The 20,302-nt window shown below is 38.1% G+C and overlaps 1 protein-coding gene across 4 annotated transcripts; it reads right to left on the bottom strand.

Moving 5' to 3' along the window:
• Positions 1 to 2,250: 2,250 nt before the first annotated feature.
• On the bottom strand, positions 2,251 to 16,837 carry LOC115453756. Of its 4 annotated transcripts, none has more exons than XM_030182481.2 (7): positions 12,088 to 12,890; positions 11,565 to 11,775; positions 11,308 to 11,475; positions 9,452 to 9,684; positions 6,188 to 6,363; positions 4,829 to 4,961; positions 2,251 to 2,698 (listed from the first exon to the last, which is right to left on the bottom strand). In XM_030182481.2, exons 1-7 carry the CDS (start codon positions 12,585 to 12,587, stop codon positions 2,569 to 2,571), a joined length of 1,551 nt encoding a protein of 516 aa, XP_030038341.2. In that variant the 5' UTR covers positions 12,588 to 12,890; the 3' UTR covers positions 2,251 to 2,568. The 4 variants fall into 4 exon arrangements, with proteins under 4 accessions (XP_030038341.2, XP_030038342.1, XP_030038340.2 ...); XM_030182482.2 differs by lacking the exon at positions 2,251 to 2,698 and adding an exon at positions 4,278 to 4,420; XM_030182480.2 differs by lacking the exon at positions 2,251 to 2,698 and adding an exon at positions 16,447 to 16,837 and having other exon boundaries at positions 4,860 to 6,363; positions 12,088 to 12,521.
• Positions 16,838 to 20,302: the final 3,465 nt, after the last annotated feature.

The following is a 20,302-nucleotide window of genomic DNA, read 5'->3' as shown; positions in this document are numbered from 1 at the left end:
GATTGTACCGCCACATACTATTATACAGCGTGTAAAAGACAGCCTACTATTTTTCTTAAGTAAAGTAGTATTTTATGCTTATATTAAAATAAAGATGTCCGTATGTACCGGATATGTCGCACGTTTAATAAAACAACAAAATAACGCAAAATTTCAATTGTGTGGGAAATCGCTGTCAAAGTTTTGCACCTTCGCACCAAACATTTCAAAATTCAATGAAAAAAAAAAATTTTATGTTTACGTCAAATCTGAATATAGTGGCGGATAGTGCAATCAATAAGCTATTGTACAACCGTGTAATATATTGTTAATTATAATAGTAAATAATTAAAAATGAAGTTTTAAAAAAAAGTTCGTAATTATTTCACTTTATGATAAAACACATACACAAATAATTTAAATGTATACGCCATAAGCCTAACTGTTGCAATTTTATATTTAAAAATACTTGGCCATACATGAAATATTTGTTATTTTACAGTTTCGAGCTAACGACTCGATGATGAACCGATGAATGGTTTTAAAAAAAGAAAAAAAAAAAAAAAACCAATTTGTCGTAATTTTAATAAAATTACAAAACTATTAATTGCTTTATTCTCCATTATCGCATGTTTAAATGAAGTACTTAGGTACGCATAAGAGAAATGTTGTAAAAATAAAATGTACTCTTATTTATAAACCTAATTATCTGTAACCTATACACAATTTAACAAGAATTAAAATCACTCTCAAATCTAATAAAATATAACGACAATAAAATAACATTAATATTGCATACATCACGTTATTATTGTTATAAATAAGTAGAGTTATTTCAAAATAAAACAAAAGGAAGTGAGCCTTGTGTCCTGCAGTCTAAAAAAAAAAAAAAAAAAAAAAAAAAAAAAAAAATGGTAATTATACTTAGTATTTATAAAAAACTAGCATATAAGAAATTAGTGCTTTTAATATGTTGTTCTTGATGCATATCAAAGATATATTATCGCTTGGCAATAATAATAATTGTCATACAGATTACAGTACTGTTCATGGGCGACATTGTTATGAGCCCCTAGCTCGCGGGTTAACACTGTGAGGGGCGCAAGGTACTTGTCAATGAGCTCAACCGGACTTTGGACTTAATTTCTATATGGGGTTTCAGGAACCTAGTTGATTTCAATGCCAAGAAAATCAGGTGCGTGCATTCATGTGCAAAAGATCCCCATTTTCTCCAGTTACCAATCTTCAGGGTGTTCCCCTCTCATTGCGGAATGCCTTGAGTAACCTTAGTGTGGATATCTCCTGAGATTTGAATCCATGGAAGCACTTCGAAGGCGTAATGACTGCCACATCACGCAGTTTTGGAATTCTGAACGAGGCGTGTTGGTTTTTCATACCCGATCAACTTTACCGCTTGTACAAAACGCAGGCGCGGTTGCTAATGGAATACTGTTTGCACCTCTGGGACGGCTCAGCTCAAAGCTTGCTCGATGCCTTGGAGAAACTACAGCGGCGGGCCATCCGCGTTTTGAATGATGCAATCGTGAAGAGCAACTTGCGAGTCGCTACAGCTGCGGAGGGATGTAGCTACTCTAAGTGTATTCTACCGTCTGTATCATTCCTTGGCAGAACCAATTGTGCTGACGTGCGAATTAAGAGTGTGATGGTGAAAATCATCACAGCCTAAACTCATAAGTACGCCGACTCTTTTCGTTGCTGCACCATTAGGCTTTGGAATAATTTGTTGGCACGCGTGCTCCCTCTTTCCTATAATTCTGAGTCCTTCCGCCATAGTGTGGAGAACTGCATTATTGCTTCCAAAGGCATAAGATAACCTTCTGTTGTCATTTAATAGTCTACCTGAGCGCTATTATACTTACCATCAGGTGCAATGTAATCACTATGTCGCGCCGGTATACATTTCAATATGCAGCGCCTTATTATTATAATTAAATAATCTATTAAATGTATATAATTTTTGTATTAATTTTTTTTTTTTTTTTTTTTTTTACAAAAATATCCTGAATATGAATACTGTTATATTGTCATGTCAAATTACTGAATATAAGGGTTTTGTTATTATGGTAAGTTTTTGTTCCATATGTCTGCGCATGATAAATTGTTGGCTATGCGTTACTAAGCAATATATAAACAGTGAGCAAAATCTAGAGTTGTTTTATTACCTTTACCTTATTTGTTGCTAATATAAGCATAATAAATAAAAGTTTCAGTAACTGCAACAGCGATTGGTTATAAAATAAAAATCATGCACATGTTATCAAAATATTATATTACTTACAAACAAAATTCAACCTATTTCTAATTTGCTCATTTCAACCGCAGATGCAATCTGTGGTTGCAACCTGCGTAGGTAGCTAATTTAACATGGTTTGGTCAAGTTTTGCCAAGGTTTTGAAAACTGGTCTAAGTCAAGTACCGGGCCGCTTTCAATCTGTCATAACAACATAAATGTTTTCAACGATCTCTTCGTGAGCAATAAATTATTTTATTTAAGCAATAAATTATTTTTTCTTATTGTCGATTATCATATTACGTTGAGTTTATTTTGAGGAGCATTTCCAGTGGTGTTCACAGGAGCTGCAGGCGGCGCAGCAGCTGGCGCACGTCGCGCAGCACGCCGCTCCAGCGCGTGAGTGTGTCGTCGCGCACCACGTCGCGGAGCGCCACGCAGTCAACCGCGTCGTCCGCACAACGCTCCCTGACCACATTCAATGACAATTACTACAACACGGCTTCAACTTCACTCATGGTACAAAATAGAAGAGTGCATTAAAAAAATGCAGAATAAATATTTTAACACGCGGTATTTGGTGTCTATCCCACTGAGTAATAAATGAAGATTTTGACTGGTTTTGAATTACCTAGTTTAATTTTTGTTTCGCCTAGGTCCTAATTAAATGAATTTGCATCGCAAAAATATATGCTGACGTTTTTTTTTATTGTTTTGGAGATTTCGGTTCCGTTTCTAAATTTACCTTCCAAAATATATTGCTCCGATATTTTGACAATAATAAAATAAATAAATAAAAAAAGCCTTTTATTTCACTGATAAACAATTATACAATTAGTTAATGAGATCGTTAGAATAAAATTTATTATATTATTTATAAAAAAAATAACAAATTAAATCAAACTAAATAATTCAATAATTTACTAAATAATATTGTTAATTATAATTATTACTTTATTAATTTATAATTTACTATTATTTTAAAAAACGTGAACCCCTCTAGCTGAGGATGAAGGCCTCTTCCAGAGATGCCCAGTAGTTTCTATCTGCAGCCTTTACTCTCAATATATTTCCAGCGGTCCCTTCTATGTCGTCCGACCATCTGCTTCTAGGTCTTCCTCTTTTTCTAGTTCCCATGGGACCTCGCCATGACGTCAGTCGAGAAGTCCATCTGTCGTCGCTCATTCTTGCAACGTGGCCAGCCCATCGCCATTTCAAGCTCATAGAATAATTTAGTGCGTCTATAACTCCTGTTGTTTCTCTTATAGTAGAGTTGCGAATTTTTTGAATTTTCCTTATCTTCAACATGCTTCTTTCCATGCTCCTTTGGCATGAGTTTATTTTGTTTTTAACATTTCGTGTAAATTTCCACGTTTGGCAGCCGTAGGTGAGTGAGGGTAACAGGCAGGTATTCATGACGTTTTTATTAAGTTTCACTGGCATTTGGCTTTTAAAGATCTCTTTCAGGCTCCAATAAAGGCGGCTTCCTCCATGCTCCTTTTACATTTCTTTCTATTTCCTGGTCATTACTCTTGTAACAAAAGAGAGCTGTTTGCCTAGATAAATGTATGAATCGACATATTCTATTTCAGTATTTTCTACTTTAATTTCATTTTATTTTTATTTATTTTTTAATTTATTTTATTAAGTTTTAGGGTTACGGTTGCATGCATTTGCGCACTCCGCGGCCTTCGATATTAGGGAGAGAGTCGAATGACGGGATTTTAAACGGTAGGACGGTTTATACTAGCGAGTCAGCCAAAATTCCGTAAACTGATTTCTCGTGTTAAAAAATGTGGGGGGGGGGGGGTGTTTCATCTAGTTGAGCGTCTTTTTACAATTACGGCGGTTCTAACTAAAAAATTAAAGAAGCGATAAAAGCCTTGTTGGAACGAACTACCAAGACGAATGTCCGCAGGTAAAAAATCCAAGGCCACACACCATAGATTTTTCTAAATGATGTGTGTATTCTTTATGAATTATCGCTTGCTTTAATGGTAAAGGAAAAAATCGCGAGGACATCTGCATACCTGAAAAGTTTTCTATAGGAATCTTGAGGGTGTGTGAAGTCTACCAATGCGCACAAGGCCAGCGTGGTGGACTAAGGCCTAATCCCTCTCATTTTTGGAGGAGAGGCCCTTCACGCACAACGGCACGACTTGCTACAGGCTAAGTGCGGGTGCAGGATCCCTTCAAGATAGAATATAACATAGAACATAGTAGAGGAGGCCCGTGCTGAGCAGTGGAACAGTATATAATACAGGGCTGATAACGCAAAAAATCTGTGTTTGTGTTATTTTTTATTTATGCTTTACTTTCCTCTTTATTTAACTATGAGTGTGTTTACACGTTCTCAGGGTCAAAAGCATAATGATATAACATAGTGTACCTATGTTACCGCATCGAGGCGCACATTTACAAAACCAAAACTGATTGTCATTAATAATTATTCTTCTAACTTCCAAAATTGAAATGGACAGATATTAAATAAAGTATTATTAGTTTGGTATTTTACAACCCTCACGAGATGAATTCCCGAAAACAATAAATCAATATTACGGCCACTGAGCGTGGAAGGTACGGCTAGCGTGTGGTCACCTGTAGTGGTGCAGGCGCGCCACGGAGCGGTTGACGTCGCGCACGCGGCAGCCGCGCGCGCCGCACCACATCGGCAAGTGGTTGTGCATCGCCACCACCGTCGACGTGTTGTGGAACGACTTCACGTTGTGCCCTGTGAAATGCAAACCCATCTCAATTGACATGTGCCTGACCTCCTCCGGTGTGTGTGTAGTTTGTTTTGTTGTAACTTGACTTTACGTTTGTTAGCCTGGCAAGGGCCGGCTTATATAAACACACCGGACTTTTGGGTGAGCGCTTTAGGCGTTCGCAATCGTTGAAAATTAAGTGACCATGCTGAGAACAACCCTCTCACGGGTTACGAATCTCGGCTCAGCACCGTCACTGGGAGAGGAGGATACAACAGCGATTATGGTCTAATTAGCAAAATAACAGTCTGTTTTCTAACCATTACCGTATGCATCGGCACGCGGGTCGGAAGTATTAGAGGAGACAGGAGGACGGGGAACGCGGCGAGGCGACGGACCTGCGGTCTTGTGGAGTGTAGGAGTTTCAAGAACTTGTTTTTTCGACGTATACCAAGAGTCATATCGTCCTTTGGGTTTGTAAGTGAATAGAGTACCTATAGATCGAATTTTGCCTAACTAACGTATTCGGATGATAGACCGCCCAATCAAAATAGCGTCTGCTGCTCATATACATAAATTTCCTGATAGTCGGCACATTAGTGTCCACATAGATGTTGCGGTTGCCAACGTACCACGAGCTCGTCTTAGAAATTTGTTTTGCAAAATCTGCAGACGCTAAAGTGGAGCAGGTGGTATATGGGAGGTATAAGGGATATCGCTTGTGTAAAGCGAGAAGAGAAAAGAAGAAAGTGTGGAGCCTTGCAGAACTCCGGCGGTAATGGTGTGTCGGAAAGAGGGAGTTCTTTCCATGCGATATTTGAGACCGCCATTCGACAAAAAGTCTCATATGATATGCACTAGCTGTTCGGGCACAATGTGAATGTACAGCCTAAAAGGTAAGCCGTTGTGCCACACTATGTCGAATGCTTTTTCAATATCGAAGAAAAGAGCATCGGTAGGAATGTTGTGTCTAAACTTATCATAGACATGCTCCGTGTTGCGGAGTATCTGATGCAAATGTGCATACTTCGGAGGCCAAACTGCACCGGAGGGAGCAGATGATGAAAATAAGCTACTATTTTGAGACGATCGAGGATGATCCGCTCGTAAAGTTTCCCTAACGTACTAAGAAACCTCATCGGCCTGTAAGAGGCCGGATCGGTTGCGGGTTTACCCAGCTTGTGAATCCCTATCACAACTGTCTCTTTCCAGGCCTCAGGAAAGATGCATGGTGTGTGTTGGCGCGTGTTACCGGGCGGATTAGGGTTGCGCGCGCGCCACACGTGCGCGAGCATGCGCGCAGGCGGCGGCGCGACGGTGCCGCGCTGAGCGCCGTCTAGCAGGTAGTAGTTTGCGAACACGAGCGCGTCCACCGCTCCGCCAGACTCGACCGCCTCGCGTGCCACCAGCCGCGTCCACGACCCGTCTCTACACAGTGCACACAACCAACACGATATGAAAAATCGAAAACGAATGGAGTTACCTCTATTCTTGTTAAAAATCGGTTAAAAATCAATCAATCAATCAAATAAAAAAAAAACATTAACGTTATTTGCACAACTGCGTAAATTGTCACAAAGTAAGTATATATTTTTTATTTTATTTAAGGATCACCAACATGCAGGGCCGTGCCTAAACTTGAATTTATGGTAGGGCAGCTGTGGTTACAGCTAGGGCAGAAGTAAAAATGTTACCAGATCTGATCTGGTCAATCGATTTTTGGCTTTCTTGACTTGTGAATATGAATGACTCTTGTTAATACTTGCGTAATTGTTAGGGTAATATACAGAGTGTAACAAAATTCCCTTAAATCTTGAAAGGAGGTCATTCCATCCATCAATTCGAATAACTCTTACTATGGGACCAACTTCCAAATTGTGAAAAAAACCCGCTGCTCCATATATTTTGATTGAGTAGTTATGTATAATTTTGTTGATTATTAAGGTAGGGCATTAGTATTTTAAGGTAGGGTATTGCCCAACAAAGTCCCCCCCCCCCCCCTAGCTACGGCCCTGCCGACATGGCATACAATAAAATTTGTAATGGGTGTATCAGTTAGTAATATGTACAATAATTTAAATGTTGTCACAATTTAGTTATACATGACCACGGCAACATAGAGTTGAAAATTACTTATTTACTATTAAGTTACCCCAGTTTACGAGCTTTGTCATAACTGGACCGCGGATAATGTGCATTTGTGTCAATTTTTTGTGTAAATAAATGCATGTGGATATTATGGCCATTATCCAACTTAAGAGAAAAGTAGGGGTTCTTAATTCGTTGTGTAGTTTTTGTGTTTGTTCTTACCTCAGAACTCTCTAATTGACTAGCCGATTTCGAATAAGGATATTTGTTTTATTGGAAAGAATATGCATTTCTACTTTCGAATAATAATTCGGTAAGTAATTTAGTTTTCAACCCCATTAAACCGGAATATATATTATGTCGTCCAAGTACATGAAATTGCGAATTTTGTTTTTCTGTCACTTTTTCAGTGTTATTTTTGTATTGAGCTCTGCTGGGTCTACTTCTTTAAGTATTTATTTTTGTACGTTTTTGAGTTCCTAAATACTCTTTATATCACGGATGCACAGACCGCGGCCCGCCGGTCGAATACTGGTGGCCCGCCGACAGCAAAAATAATACTCTCGTACATTCGAAAAATATTGAATTCTATTCCAGCCAGCCAGCTTATTTGGTTCTACCTATATATGTGAACAATACTAAATAATAATAAAACAAAAAATCGAAACCGCCTTGCAAATGAAAGTTTGGAAGCAGTTTTACGTGTTGCTACAAGTAAATTTGAGCCAAATATAAAAGAAGATTGTAAGCACTATGCAGTGCCACGCTTAAAATTAATAAAGTCTTTTTCAATTTTAATAAATTATTTATTGTCTTTAATTCAGGGCCGTAGCTAGGGGGGGGGGGCATTGAGGGGCAATGCCCTACCTTAAAATGCTAATGCCCTACCTTAAAATATTAATGCCCTACCTTAATAATTAATATATATGGAGCAGCGGTTTTATTTTACGATTTGGAAAGTAAGTGTTATTCGTATTGATGGGTGAAATACCCATCATAATTCATTAACTGTTTTTTTTTTTGCTCACCTTCTCAATTTAAGGAAACCAAAAATCGATTGAGCAAATTAGATCTAATAACATTTTTATTTCCGCCCTGCTTGTAAAAACAGCTGCCCTACCTTAAATTCAAGTCTAGCTACGGCCCTGCTTTAATTACCTACTTCTGGCGGCCAGCCCACCATCAGTTCATGATTTGCCCGAGTGGCCCCTAGTCTTAATAAGTCTGTGCAACCATGCTTTATATAAATTTTTCATGCATATTTTAAAAATATTTCGTGCATAATTCGGGCTTTATAAGATGCATAATATATTATAGTGAAAATCACTGTATTTTGTAGTTAGTATTTTTTTTATTATATATTATTATTATCTGCATGTACGTAATAAATTAATAATTATTTTCAGGCAAATAATTGTATTGATTAGTGTATATGGTTTAATTATCGGTCTAATCAAATAAATAAATAAATAATCTGGTCACTGTCATCCTTAGAAGGATGAACGACCGATAATTTTGTTGCGCTAGTTTAGTAGCGTTTATACTTAATTTAAATTATAGTGACCGAGAACTATATGAAAAATATATTTGGAATAAAACAAAATTATGTTTGTAAATGTAGGCGTATGCATGCTGTATACCATTTCAGTTATTCATGGGTGTTCTTCTATAGTGTTTTTTTTTTGTTAATTGTATAATATGTGTCAAATACTTTTAATTGATTTTTATCCCCGCTTTAACGGTGATGTGCGTGCATTAGCTTATAGTATAACTATTCAGAATTTGTATACAAAAGGCTCGGAAATAAAATATTCAATGAACGATTGATGACAAAAAAGAATGCCCGTAGTTCCTTTCTGCCTTTCTTCTTCAGGTAGGCATCGCTTAGGTAGCTAGTGAAAGGCTAGGTTAGGGTCTTTTTTATCCACGCCGGTGTGGATCGCAACGCGTTCCTTCCTTTATCTTTATTAAGATTAAATATAATGATTTCTTATGTTTACGGGAATGTTAGACATTGAAATTAAACTAATTTTCGGATTCTATCGCGGTTAGTATTTTATTTTTCTCCCGACGTTTCGAAGACTTTGCAGCCTTCATGGTCACGGGGGGGACTGAGGTGTTGTTCATCCGTAAAGTCAAGTCTTCCTTGCCAGCCTCAGCTGGCTTCTTTGTTTTCCTTATAGTCTTTCATTTATTTAATGTCCAATATAAAATGCAAGTTTTTAGTTATATAAACTACTTTATTTAAGTAATAATTAAATATTCTCATGTACTTTGAATTATCACAAGCGCAACTATGTTTGCCTTCGTGATGAATAAAGCATTTTATTTTATTTTATTCTTATTTTAAGGGTGTCATACCTATAGAGAGTTGTAAATGAATATTTATAATGTGTTGCGCTAGAGAAAAGTGTTGTGCGGGCGTCACCTGACTGGCACGATGATTTCGTCCATGTCGATGGCGGCGAGCAGCGCGTGGCGTCGCGCGGCGCGGTACAGGCAGTCGTTCAGCGGCAGCAGCTCGCGCCGCAGGTCGTGGAAGTCGCGCGCGCCCGCGCCGTGCGTCGCGCGCGCCAGCTGCGGCGGGTGCGCCAGCTGCGACACCTGCGCGAACCCCTCCGCCGCGTAGTGCGACAACACCTTCACCACGTTCGGGTGCGCCTGCGGGGACGTCACTGCATTAGGCACCGATCCGAATCTATACTCTATACTATTATATAAAGCTGAAGAGTTTGTTTGTTTGAACGCGCTAATCTCAGGAACTACCGGTCCAATCCGAAAAATTATTTTTGCATTGGATAGCCCTTTGTTCGTGGAGTGCTCTAAGTTATATATCATCACGCTATGACCATTAGGAGCGGAGCAGTAATGAAACATGTTGCAAAAACGGGGACAATTTAATAGTTTTGAGAGCGTCCTTTGCGTGCGCTGCGTAAACGGTTAAAGTTATGCAACAATGATGTATGACGACGGGATTGTTCCTCTTAAAAAATATATTATAAAACAAAGTCCCCCGCTGCATCCGTCTGCCTAAACGTGTTAAACTCAAAAACTACCCAACGTATTAAGATGAAATTTGGTATGGAGTCAGTTTGAGACCCTGGGAAGAACATAGGCTCCCGGGAAACTACTACTTTTATAACGGAAAACTTTAGCCTGAAAAACTTTATAACGCGGGCGGAGCCGCGGGCAAAAGCTAGTAAGATATATAACGCGGCGATAGCCTAGTTGGGTGTGGAACGGACTGCCGAGACGAATGTCCGCAGGTTCAAATCCCAACGGCACACACCTCTGACTTTTCTAAAAATCATGTGTGTATTCTTTGTGAATTTATCATTCGCTTTAACAGTGACGGAAAACATCGTGAGGAAGCCTACACATATGAGAAGTTCTCTATAGGAATTTCGAAGGTGTGTGAAGTCTACCAATCCGCACTAGGCCAGCGTGGTGGACTAAGCCCTAATCCCTCTCAGTAGTAAAGGAGGCCCGTGCAGCAGTGGGACAGTATATAATACAGGGCTGATATTATTATTATATATTATTATTTTTATTTTTTTTATTTTATTTTATTGTGAATAGTACGGTACAAAACACCACTGACACTATTAATTACAAAAAGCTTAATAATAAATTACGCTAACAAAGATCTAAGTACCTTTCAATCATTCTCGCAGAATCTTAAACATTCTAACAAAAATACTCGCCTATCACTCGCAAACATATCACACTCTGGTTTCGCGTCCAGGAACCGATTTAATGTTTTTTGAGACTGTGAGGTAATGGAGATTTTGATCTCGCAACTATCCTACCGCGTGGTACAGCAAATAGTAGGTGATTCCGATTATTATATAATAAGCATATCATGAAATAATCAAGATTCGACTTGCACTGCGCTCCTCACCACGAGGACTAAGACAATATAAGTTACGTCTCGGCAGGAAGACATTGCTTTAGTAGGAATCGAGCCAACACACGCATACGAGTGACCTACCACATAGGAAATCACTTTTGTTGTTGCTTGTCAGGGAGGCGTGGAAGACGATTATTCTTCTTTTTAAAAATAAGTTAACCGTGGCATCTTAATATATAAAAAGGAACATTGTATTGACACATTATCACTCATTCATCAATCGAATAGTGCTCGAGTCCACTATTATTACAAAATGTTGTAGGTATTGCAAAGGTCGTCAGGTCGTCTATAGAAGTACTAGTGCAAGAAGTAGAGGCAGAGACTAGAGAGTGATGCGTGATGGTGGGAACACTATATCTGTCGTCAGTGCTCACATGCACCACGTGTACGTAGAGCGTGCTGGCGCCGAACGCCTTCAGCAGCTGCACCCACTCAACTAGGTGCGCCGACACATCGCGCCGGTAGTCCAGCCACTTAAGGCACACTGCGATTGACCCGTTATCCGGCCTGCCGCGAACCTTCTCCTCGGGTGCCGGAGCGCCCTGTATATACAGTACACGGTAAACTAGGTTAGCTACTACTCCGCACAGAATACATTGTGGTAGAATACATAGCGATGGTGATTGATGACCTGTACGTCGAGTACGTTGTTGGCGCGCTGGCAGGGCTCGAGCACGAGGGAGACGGCGAGCGGCGCCAGCGGCGGGTCGGGCCGGTGGCGGCGCGCGCGGCACGACGCTATGTAAGGCTCGTTGACGCCGGCGATGGGCCCGCCCCACTCGCGCCGCCACGCGTACTGCAGCTCCGCAGCAACTGTCAGCGGCGCGTTATCATCGGGGTACCTGCTGAGTGCAGTGTGGCTTGCAACATAATATAGCAATTACCTACGCTTCAACGTAATCACTGCGGAGTAACGAAGATACTAGTAGTCAACGGTGAGCGGAGGGATAATAATGTTGTGTATTATAATATGGGGTTTTATTATAGGTAGTGACCATGTAGCCATCAGTTCGCGCCACCTCGTTACCTCTAGTCACTTTGCAAGTTGGCTGTTGCCTGTCGTTATCCGTGGCACCGGCTCCCGAGGATCCAGTCATAGTTGTGCGTTTAGGGCAGCTTTAATCAAATATTAATAAGATAAGTTGGAAGCTGACCAGAGCTGGCAGTAGAGCGGCGGCGGGGGCGACACATCACAGTAGAGGAGCACCCGTACCAGTGGCTCCTCGAATCGGTCGTCCCAGTATCCGCCGTACAAGTACACGCTGCCGTTGGGGACGGCCAACAGCTGCCAGCCCGCCGCCGCAGCCGTCAACTCCTGTCGTGTCGCCAGCCGTGTGCACGACGGCTGCGAGTATGCGCCGGGGTGCTGCGTACGCAGCAGCCAGTACCGCTCAGGTAGCCGCGATGGGCCTTCCACGCCGGTCGCAATCGCCGCCCGCCCAGCCGACGCGGCTGGTCCTAAGAAGGCGGTGAGCGACGAGGGCGTGCACTGCGCCGGCAGCTGTACCCACACCAACACCAGGAACAACACGCTCCCTATTAACAAGAAGGGCAGCCAACGGCGGCTCGGGACAGGCAGCGTCGCTATCTGCGAATGCGACAGGTTCAGTGATAATTGGTAAATAATTGTCTCAGTATTTGGAAACTCTTGCATTAAACCGATTAGTTCAGGCAATTTGTCCGTAATCCCCAGACTTCTGCTACTGTGTAATGCGTACTAAAGGTACTATAAGCTCCGCGCCATAGCGTCAGTCCACGTCACGTCATCCACGAGAGGCATGGATAAGTACAAGCAATACCATTCGGAACATTTTGTACGTTTAACGTTTAGCACACAAATCCGCAATCAGCTAGATTTTATGCGCAGTAATATACTTTTATCTTAAGAGCGTTTACGCATCCACGCGCCGTATGTCTCAAAAACAGCACTTTTCGATGGAGATAATATCCATCAAAACATAATTTTAAAAACATATAAATTAGTAATTATTATAGAAAATTTTGTTGTCTAAATAGTTAGTAGAGAAAATTTTTAGATTTATTGAGTATTTGTAAATTCTTTAATGATTACTGAACAGAAGTTTTCAAATTTGCGCTTCGAACGTCTATTTCGAAGCTCAAAATATCTTAAACCCCTAAGGAACATAACAATATGTTATTTTTATCTAACTAAAAAGATCCTGAAGAAAAAGTTAGTAGAGAAAAATATCTTTTATGTTTAATTCATGAGAAATAAAAATTCAAAGAATTCGAAAATTTCAGAAATGTTGGTCATTTAAATGATTTTTTTTTTATCACTATATCTTACTTAATTGAATATAAAATTGGATTACTATAATAGAAGAACATCTTCTTAAAAACATACAATTTAAAAATTCAACAAAATTAGTTCTGTTATTTTTCTATAAATATTTTAAATACCACTATAAAACGCGCAAATCGTTTCAAATTAGTCCGCCTTGAGGCTTTCTAGAGAGAGGACGTATCGCTCGTCGCTCCGGCCAGACTCCAGTTGGCCTTCGCTGTGCGTAGAAAAAATAGTCACGTGTATACAGTGATTGCCACATCTTAGTACTTTAGTAAGTAAAATATTTTTTTCTTTAATGAGTGACAATAAATTTAGTAGTTACTATAAATTATTATTATATTATTATGTTTCAGACACAATGGGAAGTAAAGCAATTTCTAGGCAAGAAAAGGAAACTCAACAACGCTGAAACTTCGGCTAAAGCAAGAGCTAAAAGATTGGTGTAGTAATATTATAACATGTGTCTGTAGTTATGGTTGTTGCTTTTTTTACTTATTAAACACTTGAGCAACAGTTACTCAAAGGAAAAAAATGGAACCTTAAGCTAAAAACTCACAAAGCGGTATTCACCCGCGCCCGCCGCGATTGCGGGCCCGCAATTCCAAAAGCATGCAAATATATGTCAAAAATCAATTAGCCCATTGAAATGTTACATGAGCTTTGTATTTTTTAGAGGACCCAATTTTATTTTTAGAACGTGTGTTCATTTAATTTCTAATGACTTAATTTAAACTTTCAATACGCTCAATATTAAAAACTGTAGATCTATGGAGTAATTATGTGGTCCATTATAAACATCGTAGCACAGTAATTTTCCTGATTTATTGTCGGATTACGGAGTTCTAGTGCCTATATTTCGGCTTCATCGGCTTTCATTTCGGCTCCACTTTACTAAAGGGTACTTTCTAAATGCAAATGCTCAAATTTTTTAAACATTTGCATTTAAAAAGTGAAAATAACAATTTGTAAAATTGCCGTTAAAATTTGATATAAATATTTTTTTTTTATAATTACAAAATGATACATATAAACTATTACATGATGAATTCTTATATATTTAATAATAGAATTCTTCATTTATCATAAATTCATAAATCATAAGTTACATTCCAATTAGATAATTAAAGCGAAAAGATCAAAATTGGTTGGTCTAACTATAAAGATAGCCGACGCGCTAACTCTACGCACACAGCTACACACGGTTCTGTGTGAGTGAATTTTGCGAAGAATTACCTATAGTTGACTTCACGCGCGGCACGTAAACGCTCTTAATATTATTCAAAGATGAGACTTCAGTGAATATTTCGTTGTGTTGAATTATCCGGATATTTTTATGACGGAAAAGTAAGTAGAGCAACTTAAAATATGTAGTAGTCGCCTAGTGTAGCTGATGTTCGGGGTCGGGGAAAATAAGGAAAACGTAGGTACCGACACAATAAGTAATTATATTAATATAAAACACACGTATAAACTGGTAACTATTTCTAGAAATACGTTACAACATCGCGGGCGCGGACGCGGGAAAGAGCATGCAGCGAGCGTCTGCGTATCCATCGGTGTATACCTCGCAACTAAACTGGCGTCATGCACCGCGGGCGCACCGCCTCCGCCCGGCATGGCAACAAGGGGCGACGGGGTGCGGGGGCACCTCCCTGCAGACTTCTACCCGCGTACCGCTTATGTAAGCCATACACGCAACGGTCTACCGGAGAGGTCATCTGTGCAGGTGTGCCTGCGCAGGTATCAATTGAAAGAATTGATTTTCGATTCGGCGCCGGTCGCCTACACAGGCTCAAAAATCTGCACAGGTCTATTCCCACACACATTGCGGTCTATCGGCGCAAGCATACCTGCACCGGTGGACCTTTCCGATGGACCGTAGCATGTATGGCAGCCATTAAAATGGCCGTTCGCCTACACCTAGGTAATTTATAATTTATCGTCAGTTAGTCTCATACCTCTAGCACATAATATTGTTTTATTTAGCTATGGCTGAATAACATTGTTCTGTGCATGAAATTCAAGTTATAAAGTGATAATTCGTTTTCTTGTACTCAATACGTAAATATGGATTACAAATTCGATCTCACATCGGAAAAAATTGATTAAAGTCTCATATTGAAATTGTCCATAAAATCATTCTTTCATACTTACTCAGTATGAGGATTTGTTACAGAATTGAAGTGTGTTGGTGTTTAACTAATATTTTTCTGAATGTTTATATTCTACACTGTTCGCCAAACAGAGTTACTTAATTCCGGATAAAAGCACACCGTAAAGGATTTGTTTGAATTAATGAACAAAAGAAATGTTCACATAGCATAGCAGCAAAAGTCAGTCATCACACGCACAATGGCCCGACTTTTTTACGGGCTAAGTGCGGAAAAAGGAGCCCATAACCATAAGTCCGTCATCACTCGACATTAATTGTTACTCTATCGCTTGGATGGTGCGGAAGCGTCTGTTGCTCTTTTTGTTTCATTTCTATATTCAGAAAAAAAGAAAACCTACAGATAAATGCACCACCGTTAAAAAAAATTGCACTGTATGTTTTCTTTAAACAAGAAACATTTTTATGTCTTGGCTACCCTACGATTTGCCGAGGAACAAAAGACATAACTATAACCTACAGACTTAACTGATACAAAAAAAAACGTTCCAAAACAGGGCTACAAATCATGTTAATAATATTGCAAAAAGGAAGAAAACTGCTTATTGTAATGTGTTGATGTACCTTTAAAGATTAAAATAAAGTATGGTTATCAGACATTCAGCCGCCCAAAAATAAAAGTGCAATAATCGAGATTTCTGAATCAAAGGGATCATCATAAATATTTATACACGAAGAGGTATATTCGCGCGAATTATAAGAATATATTGCTCGCTTTTTAATGTTTTTTACTAACTAATGTTTTATAGTTTAATAATAATAAATTTATTTTTTTGGTTTTTGAAGGCGGTTTTATTTTTATTAAAAAGTAAGTGTTAAGTACTTAAGTAAGTAATTATTTGAAAAAGTCATTCTCAAAATACTAAGAAGAGCATTTAAACTGACTTCGTTCCACTCAAGGACAACATTCGCCTTTCTACCGTATGCAAGTAAGTACTTATCTTGCAATGGCAACTAAAACTAAGACATTTTTAATTTAGGCAAGTATAGCTAGTGCAAAATGTTTAAGTGTACCCTAGAAAGCTTAACAAATACCATGATGGTGAAGTGTGCAGGTCTGCGAACGTGAATGCAGCTAACTCGATGCCAAAGCCCAGGGCTTCTCCACCAATCAGCACCCAACGCGGAGGCACGGACACTCGGTTAGCCACTCTTACACTGAACGAGTAACTCTGCTGAAGTCTCTTTGTTCAAATGTGTTATCTCTGTGTTTCAACTTCAATAGTAGTATCACTCACAATAATTAGAAACGGTTCGATAGCACGCTGAGTGGTAAGGTGCGTTGGGGTAAGATCGTATGTATCAATCTAGTGTTATAATTTTTATTTGGTGACAATGTTTCCTGCGACCCCATCTTGTTCTCTATATTCGGACCAACCCCGTGCAAGAATTTGCCTAATTGGAATTGAGTACTTATTTACCGTTTTCATTATTTAGCAATCAATCAATCGTTTATTAACTTGTGATACATAGGTAATTAGGTAAGTACATTGTTGAAATAATAATATTATGCTTAGTGCTCTATGATCAGCCTAATATTGGCATACAAGTGTAGTTAAAATATATATTTTTTTTATTTACAAAGACAGTAAACAGTATAGTCTGAAATTCTTCGTTAAGCCAAAATTAATTAACATAAATAATAATAATACAAAATAAATGAATATCAAAATTAGATTTTACAATTAATGTCTATATTAGATAAATGTCAATGTCAGCAATATAATATCATACACCAATAAAAATATTCAGGCTTGTTTATTCAAATTTGTCGAAACATATCTATACGCTGATATCCGATCTTTACTCATTCAATTGTTTGTCATTAAGTGTTAAAGGAACGAATTTGAATTAAGTAGATATTTAATCTTGCACCCAGCTTTATAAAATATACTTAACTTAACTGTTATTTTTAAGGAATTAAAAAAGTAAGTATTCATAGCCAAGTTAATGATCCATTATGATATGTTCTATTGAAATCTTGTAAAAAAAATATTCGCGAACATTGTTTAACATGCTGAAAGAGCGTCCGATTTTACCCCAACGCACCCTACTCGTGGCCGCACTCGCCGCCCTGACGGGGACCGACCGCCCGCGCCCGCGCTCCCTTCGACCGACGCTATGCGACGCATCAAACAATAATAGAATACTTATACTTGGTAGTAAGTAAGTACATAATATAAGTACTTTCTTAATATTATGTAAGTAAGTACTGACTACTGACTGACTGTTGACAGTATTGTACTTACACGTTATGAGTTATGACAAGCATCTGGTTACACTAATATCGATCTGCCCATAAAACAACATAAATTAATTAGAACTAATATAATTTAAAAATTAACAATAAAAAGATATATTAAGTACTTACTTACTTAGCAAAAAAGAATAAGTAAGTATATGGAGCCTGGAAAAAATTTTACTCCTTTACAACCATAAAACACAAACTTAGAATATGTCAAAGGGCAATGGAGAGTTAATTCAGTAAGTAATTGTGCCATTTTTTTACCGACTTCAAAAAAAGGAGGAGGTTGTCGATTCGACGCACTTAAATGTTTTTTTGTTAATGGTTGTTACCTCAGAAGTCGCACATTTATGAACCGTTTTGAAAAAATCTTTTTTTATTCGAAAGAATAAGTATACCTCCAGATTAGTCCCCCAGATTTATTTTCAAAATCGCTTCTGTAGTTTGATTTTAAAACTAAAAATACTAGAATAATAAGGTTGTCCAAGAAAACGAAATCGCAAATTTTGCTTTCTTGTGACGTTTTTAGTTATGTTTGTGCATTAGGTTTGGATGAATATACTTCTTACATACTTACACATATAGCATAACACCTTTTTCCCTTTTCAGTGGTAGGCAGAGGCGTATAAATTTATTTCGGCGCGATAGTCGATCTGCGAAACACATTAATTGGGTTGATTAGCAATTTTAATAAGGCGCCGACTCCAAAATTGGTATCCAGCATATACGTACTTGTTATATGAAATTATTTTTTCGTTTTGAGTGGTTTTTGAAGGCGGTTTAAGTTTATGCTAAAATTATTTTTGGCTCAGATAAAGAACTAATTTTGTTGATTTGCTGTTTATTTACGTATGTGCCTACTGATTCTTAAAATAATTTTAAAAATATCTACAGTGTCATTCAAGATCAGATGCCTAGTGCAATTTAATAAACAAACTTAGCTTTTAAAAATATTTCAAGAAATTTATATTTTTTTTCGAATTTGTATAAATTACTACCTACATCGAAATATGCTCATTGCTCATTTTATAGAATTTAGAATCCCCTTAATATTGACCGTTTTAGTAGTAGTAGTCGTAGTAAATCCAACTATACCAGTGAAGGTCCTATATTTCCCACATATTTTTAAGAGTATGTTACCCTTTTAAAGCCTTATAGAACATTAATTACTTATTATTTTGAGAAATGAAAAAACTATTCATCAAATAGTAAATTTAATGATTCATTACGATAACTTCTATAAAATTCTTGTAAAAAAATAATTCGCGGACACTGTTTAACACGCTGAATAGCGTCCGATTTAAACCCAGCGCACCCTACTCGTACCTACAAATAAATTCAAGAAAGAGACGTGCACATGAACAGCTGCCTCGGCCGTTGTTATAAACTATAACAATGAGTAAATACCGATAACTGCACGACATTCCATTTTCTATGTAAATACAACGTAACATAGCGCAAAGGATTCAAACAAATATTATTGTTCTGTGTGCATTAAGTACTATGACTTACGTCACAGTACTTGCATTAACTAGATTACCCTTACTAGATTATAATAAAATTATAATCGTTCACTAATTAGAAATAAACTATCACACATATAATCACTAACTATCACATATATAATCTTAGAACTCTTTGCACCTCCATTTTTGTTTCAAAAGTAAGAAGGCAATTTTTTGCTGGGCTTTTCCAAGCATATTTAGAAATTTTAGAGAATTTTTGACTTAGGGGGTAATTTTTTTTGAGCGTTGGTAACCCTGCTCACGACCTACACAAAATGCGTCTGAAGGACTGTATCCATGGAAAGGAATAAAAAAAAACCTACACAAATTAGCAGAGACTATAATTCTCTTTGGCAGACAAATAAACTAGAAAACTAACTAACTAACTGAAAAGCGCGGGAAACCTTTGAATTTGGCGGGTGTCTTTTTTTCATGTTAAATTAAAAATAATTGTTTTTATTCAAAAATTTAGTCAGATAAGTTGTAAATTGTATATATTTTTCATTATTTATTTAATTTTAGTGTAGTGTATATAGAAAACATCTATTGGTAAGTGAGTATTTAATTAATATTTAGTTGGGAGTTGGGATGGACGGGCCCCAGATCCTGGGGGTGATGTTCCCCAACCATCACATTTTATAACAATAGAAACTGCTTCAAGCTTAGACACTGACTGTTCAGTTTCCAACACTAATAAAAGAAAACGCATACGATTAAGTAAGGTGTGCAAAATATGTAATAAAAAACAAAAATGCAATGGCTGTAGACTTCGGTAGAACTGGATGTCGTTGAGAAGACAGTGACGAAAAATCACTGAAAATCCATCACCTCTCAAAGCACCGCATACACAAGCTCTTCCATCTCAGGCCTCTCAGGTACCTCCCAATATAACAGATGGTATTATAAAAGTAAGACGCCTAAATTATAAAACAATAGTGGATGGCTCTGCCAGTTGGAAACCATCCCAGACTGTAGTGCTAACATTTGATGGTCAGGTCCTCCCCACAAGAGTATTTATGTGTTTCAATTCCCTCAAAGTAGAACTATATTACATTTATCCTTCAATTCAATGCTACAATTGTTGTCGGTATGGACATACTAAAGATACATGCAGATCTAAACCAAGGTGCTATAAATGTGG

The sequence above is a fragment of the Manduca sexta genome, chromosome 11, assembly GCF_014839805.1.
Source record: "Manduca sexta isolate Smith_Timp_Sample1 chromosome 11, JHU_Msex_v1.0, whole genome shotgun sequence".
In the NCBI taxonomy this organism is placed as follows: domain Eukaryota; kingdom Metazoa; phylum Arthropoda; class Insecta; order Lepidoptera; family Sphingidae; genus Manduca; species Manduca sexta.
Note: the sequence above shows the minus strand (reverse complement) of the source record. Positions and strands in the feature narration are given on the sequence as shown.

What these genes read in the sequence shown, in the direction of transcription:
- LOC115453756 (XM_030182479.2), bottom strand. Translation starts at nt 12,587, where the DNA reads ATGCAAGAGTTTCCAAATACTGAGACAATTATTTACCAATTATCACTG. An exon ending in CCGCTCTACTGCCAGCTCTG is followed by an intron (nt 11,776 to 12,087) that starts GTCAGCTTCCAA and finishes TGCACTCAGCAG; the next exon opens with GTACCCCGATGATAACGCGC. An exon ending in TCTACGTACACGTGGTGCAT is followed by an intron (nt 9,685 to 11,307) that starts GTGAGCACTGAC and finishes ACGTCCCCGCAG; the next exon opens with GCGCACCCGAACGTGGTGAA.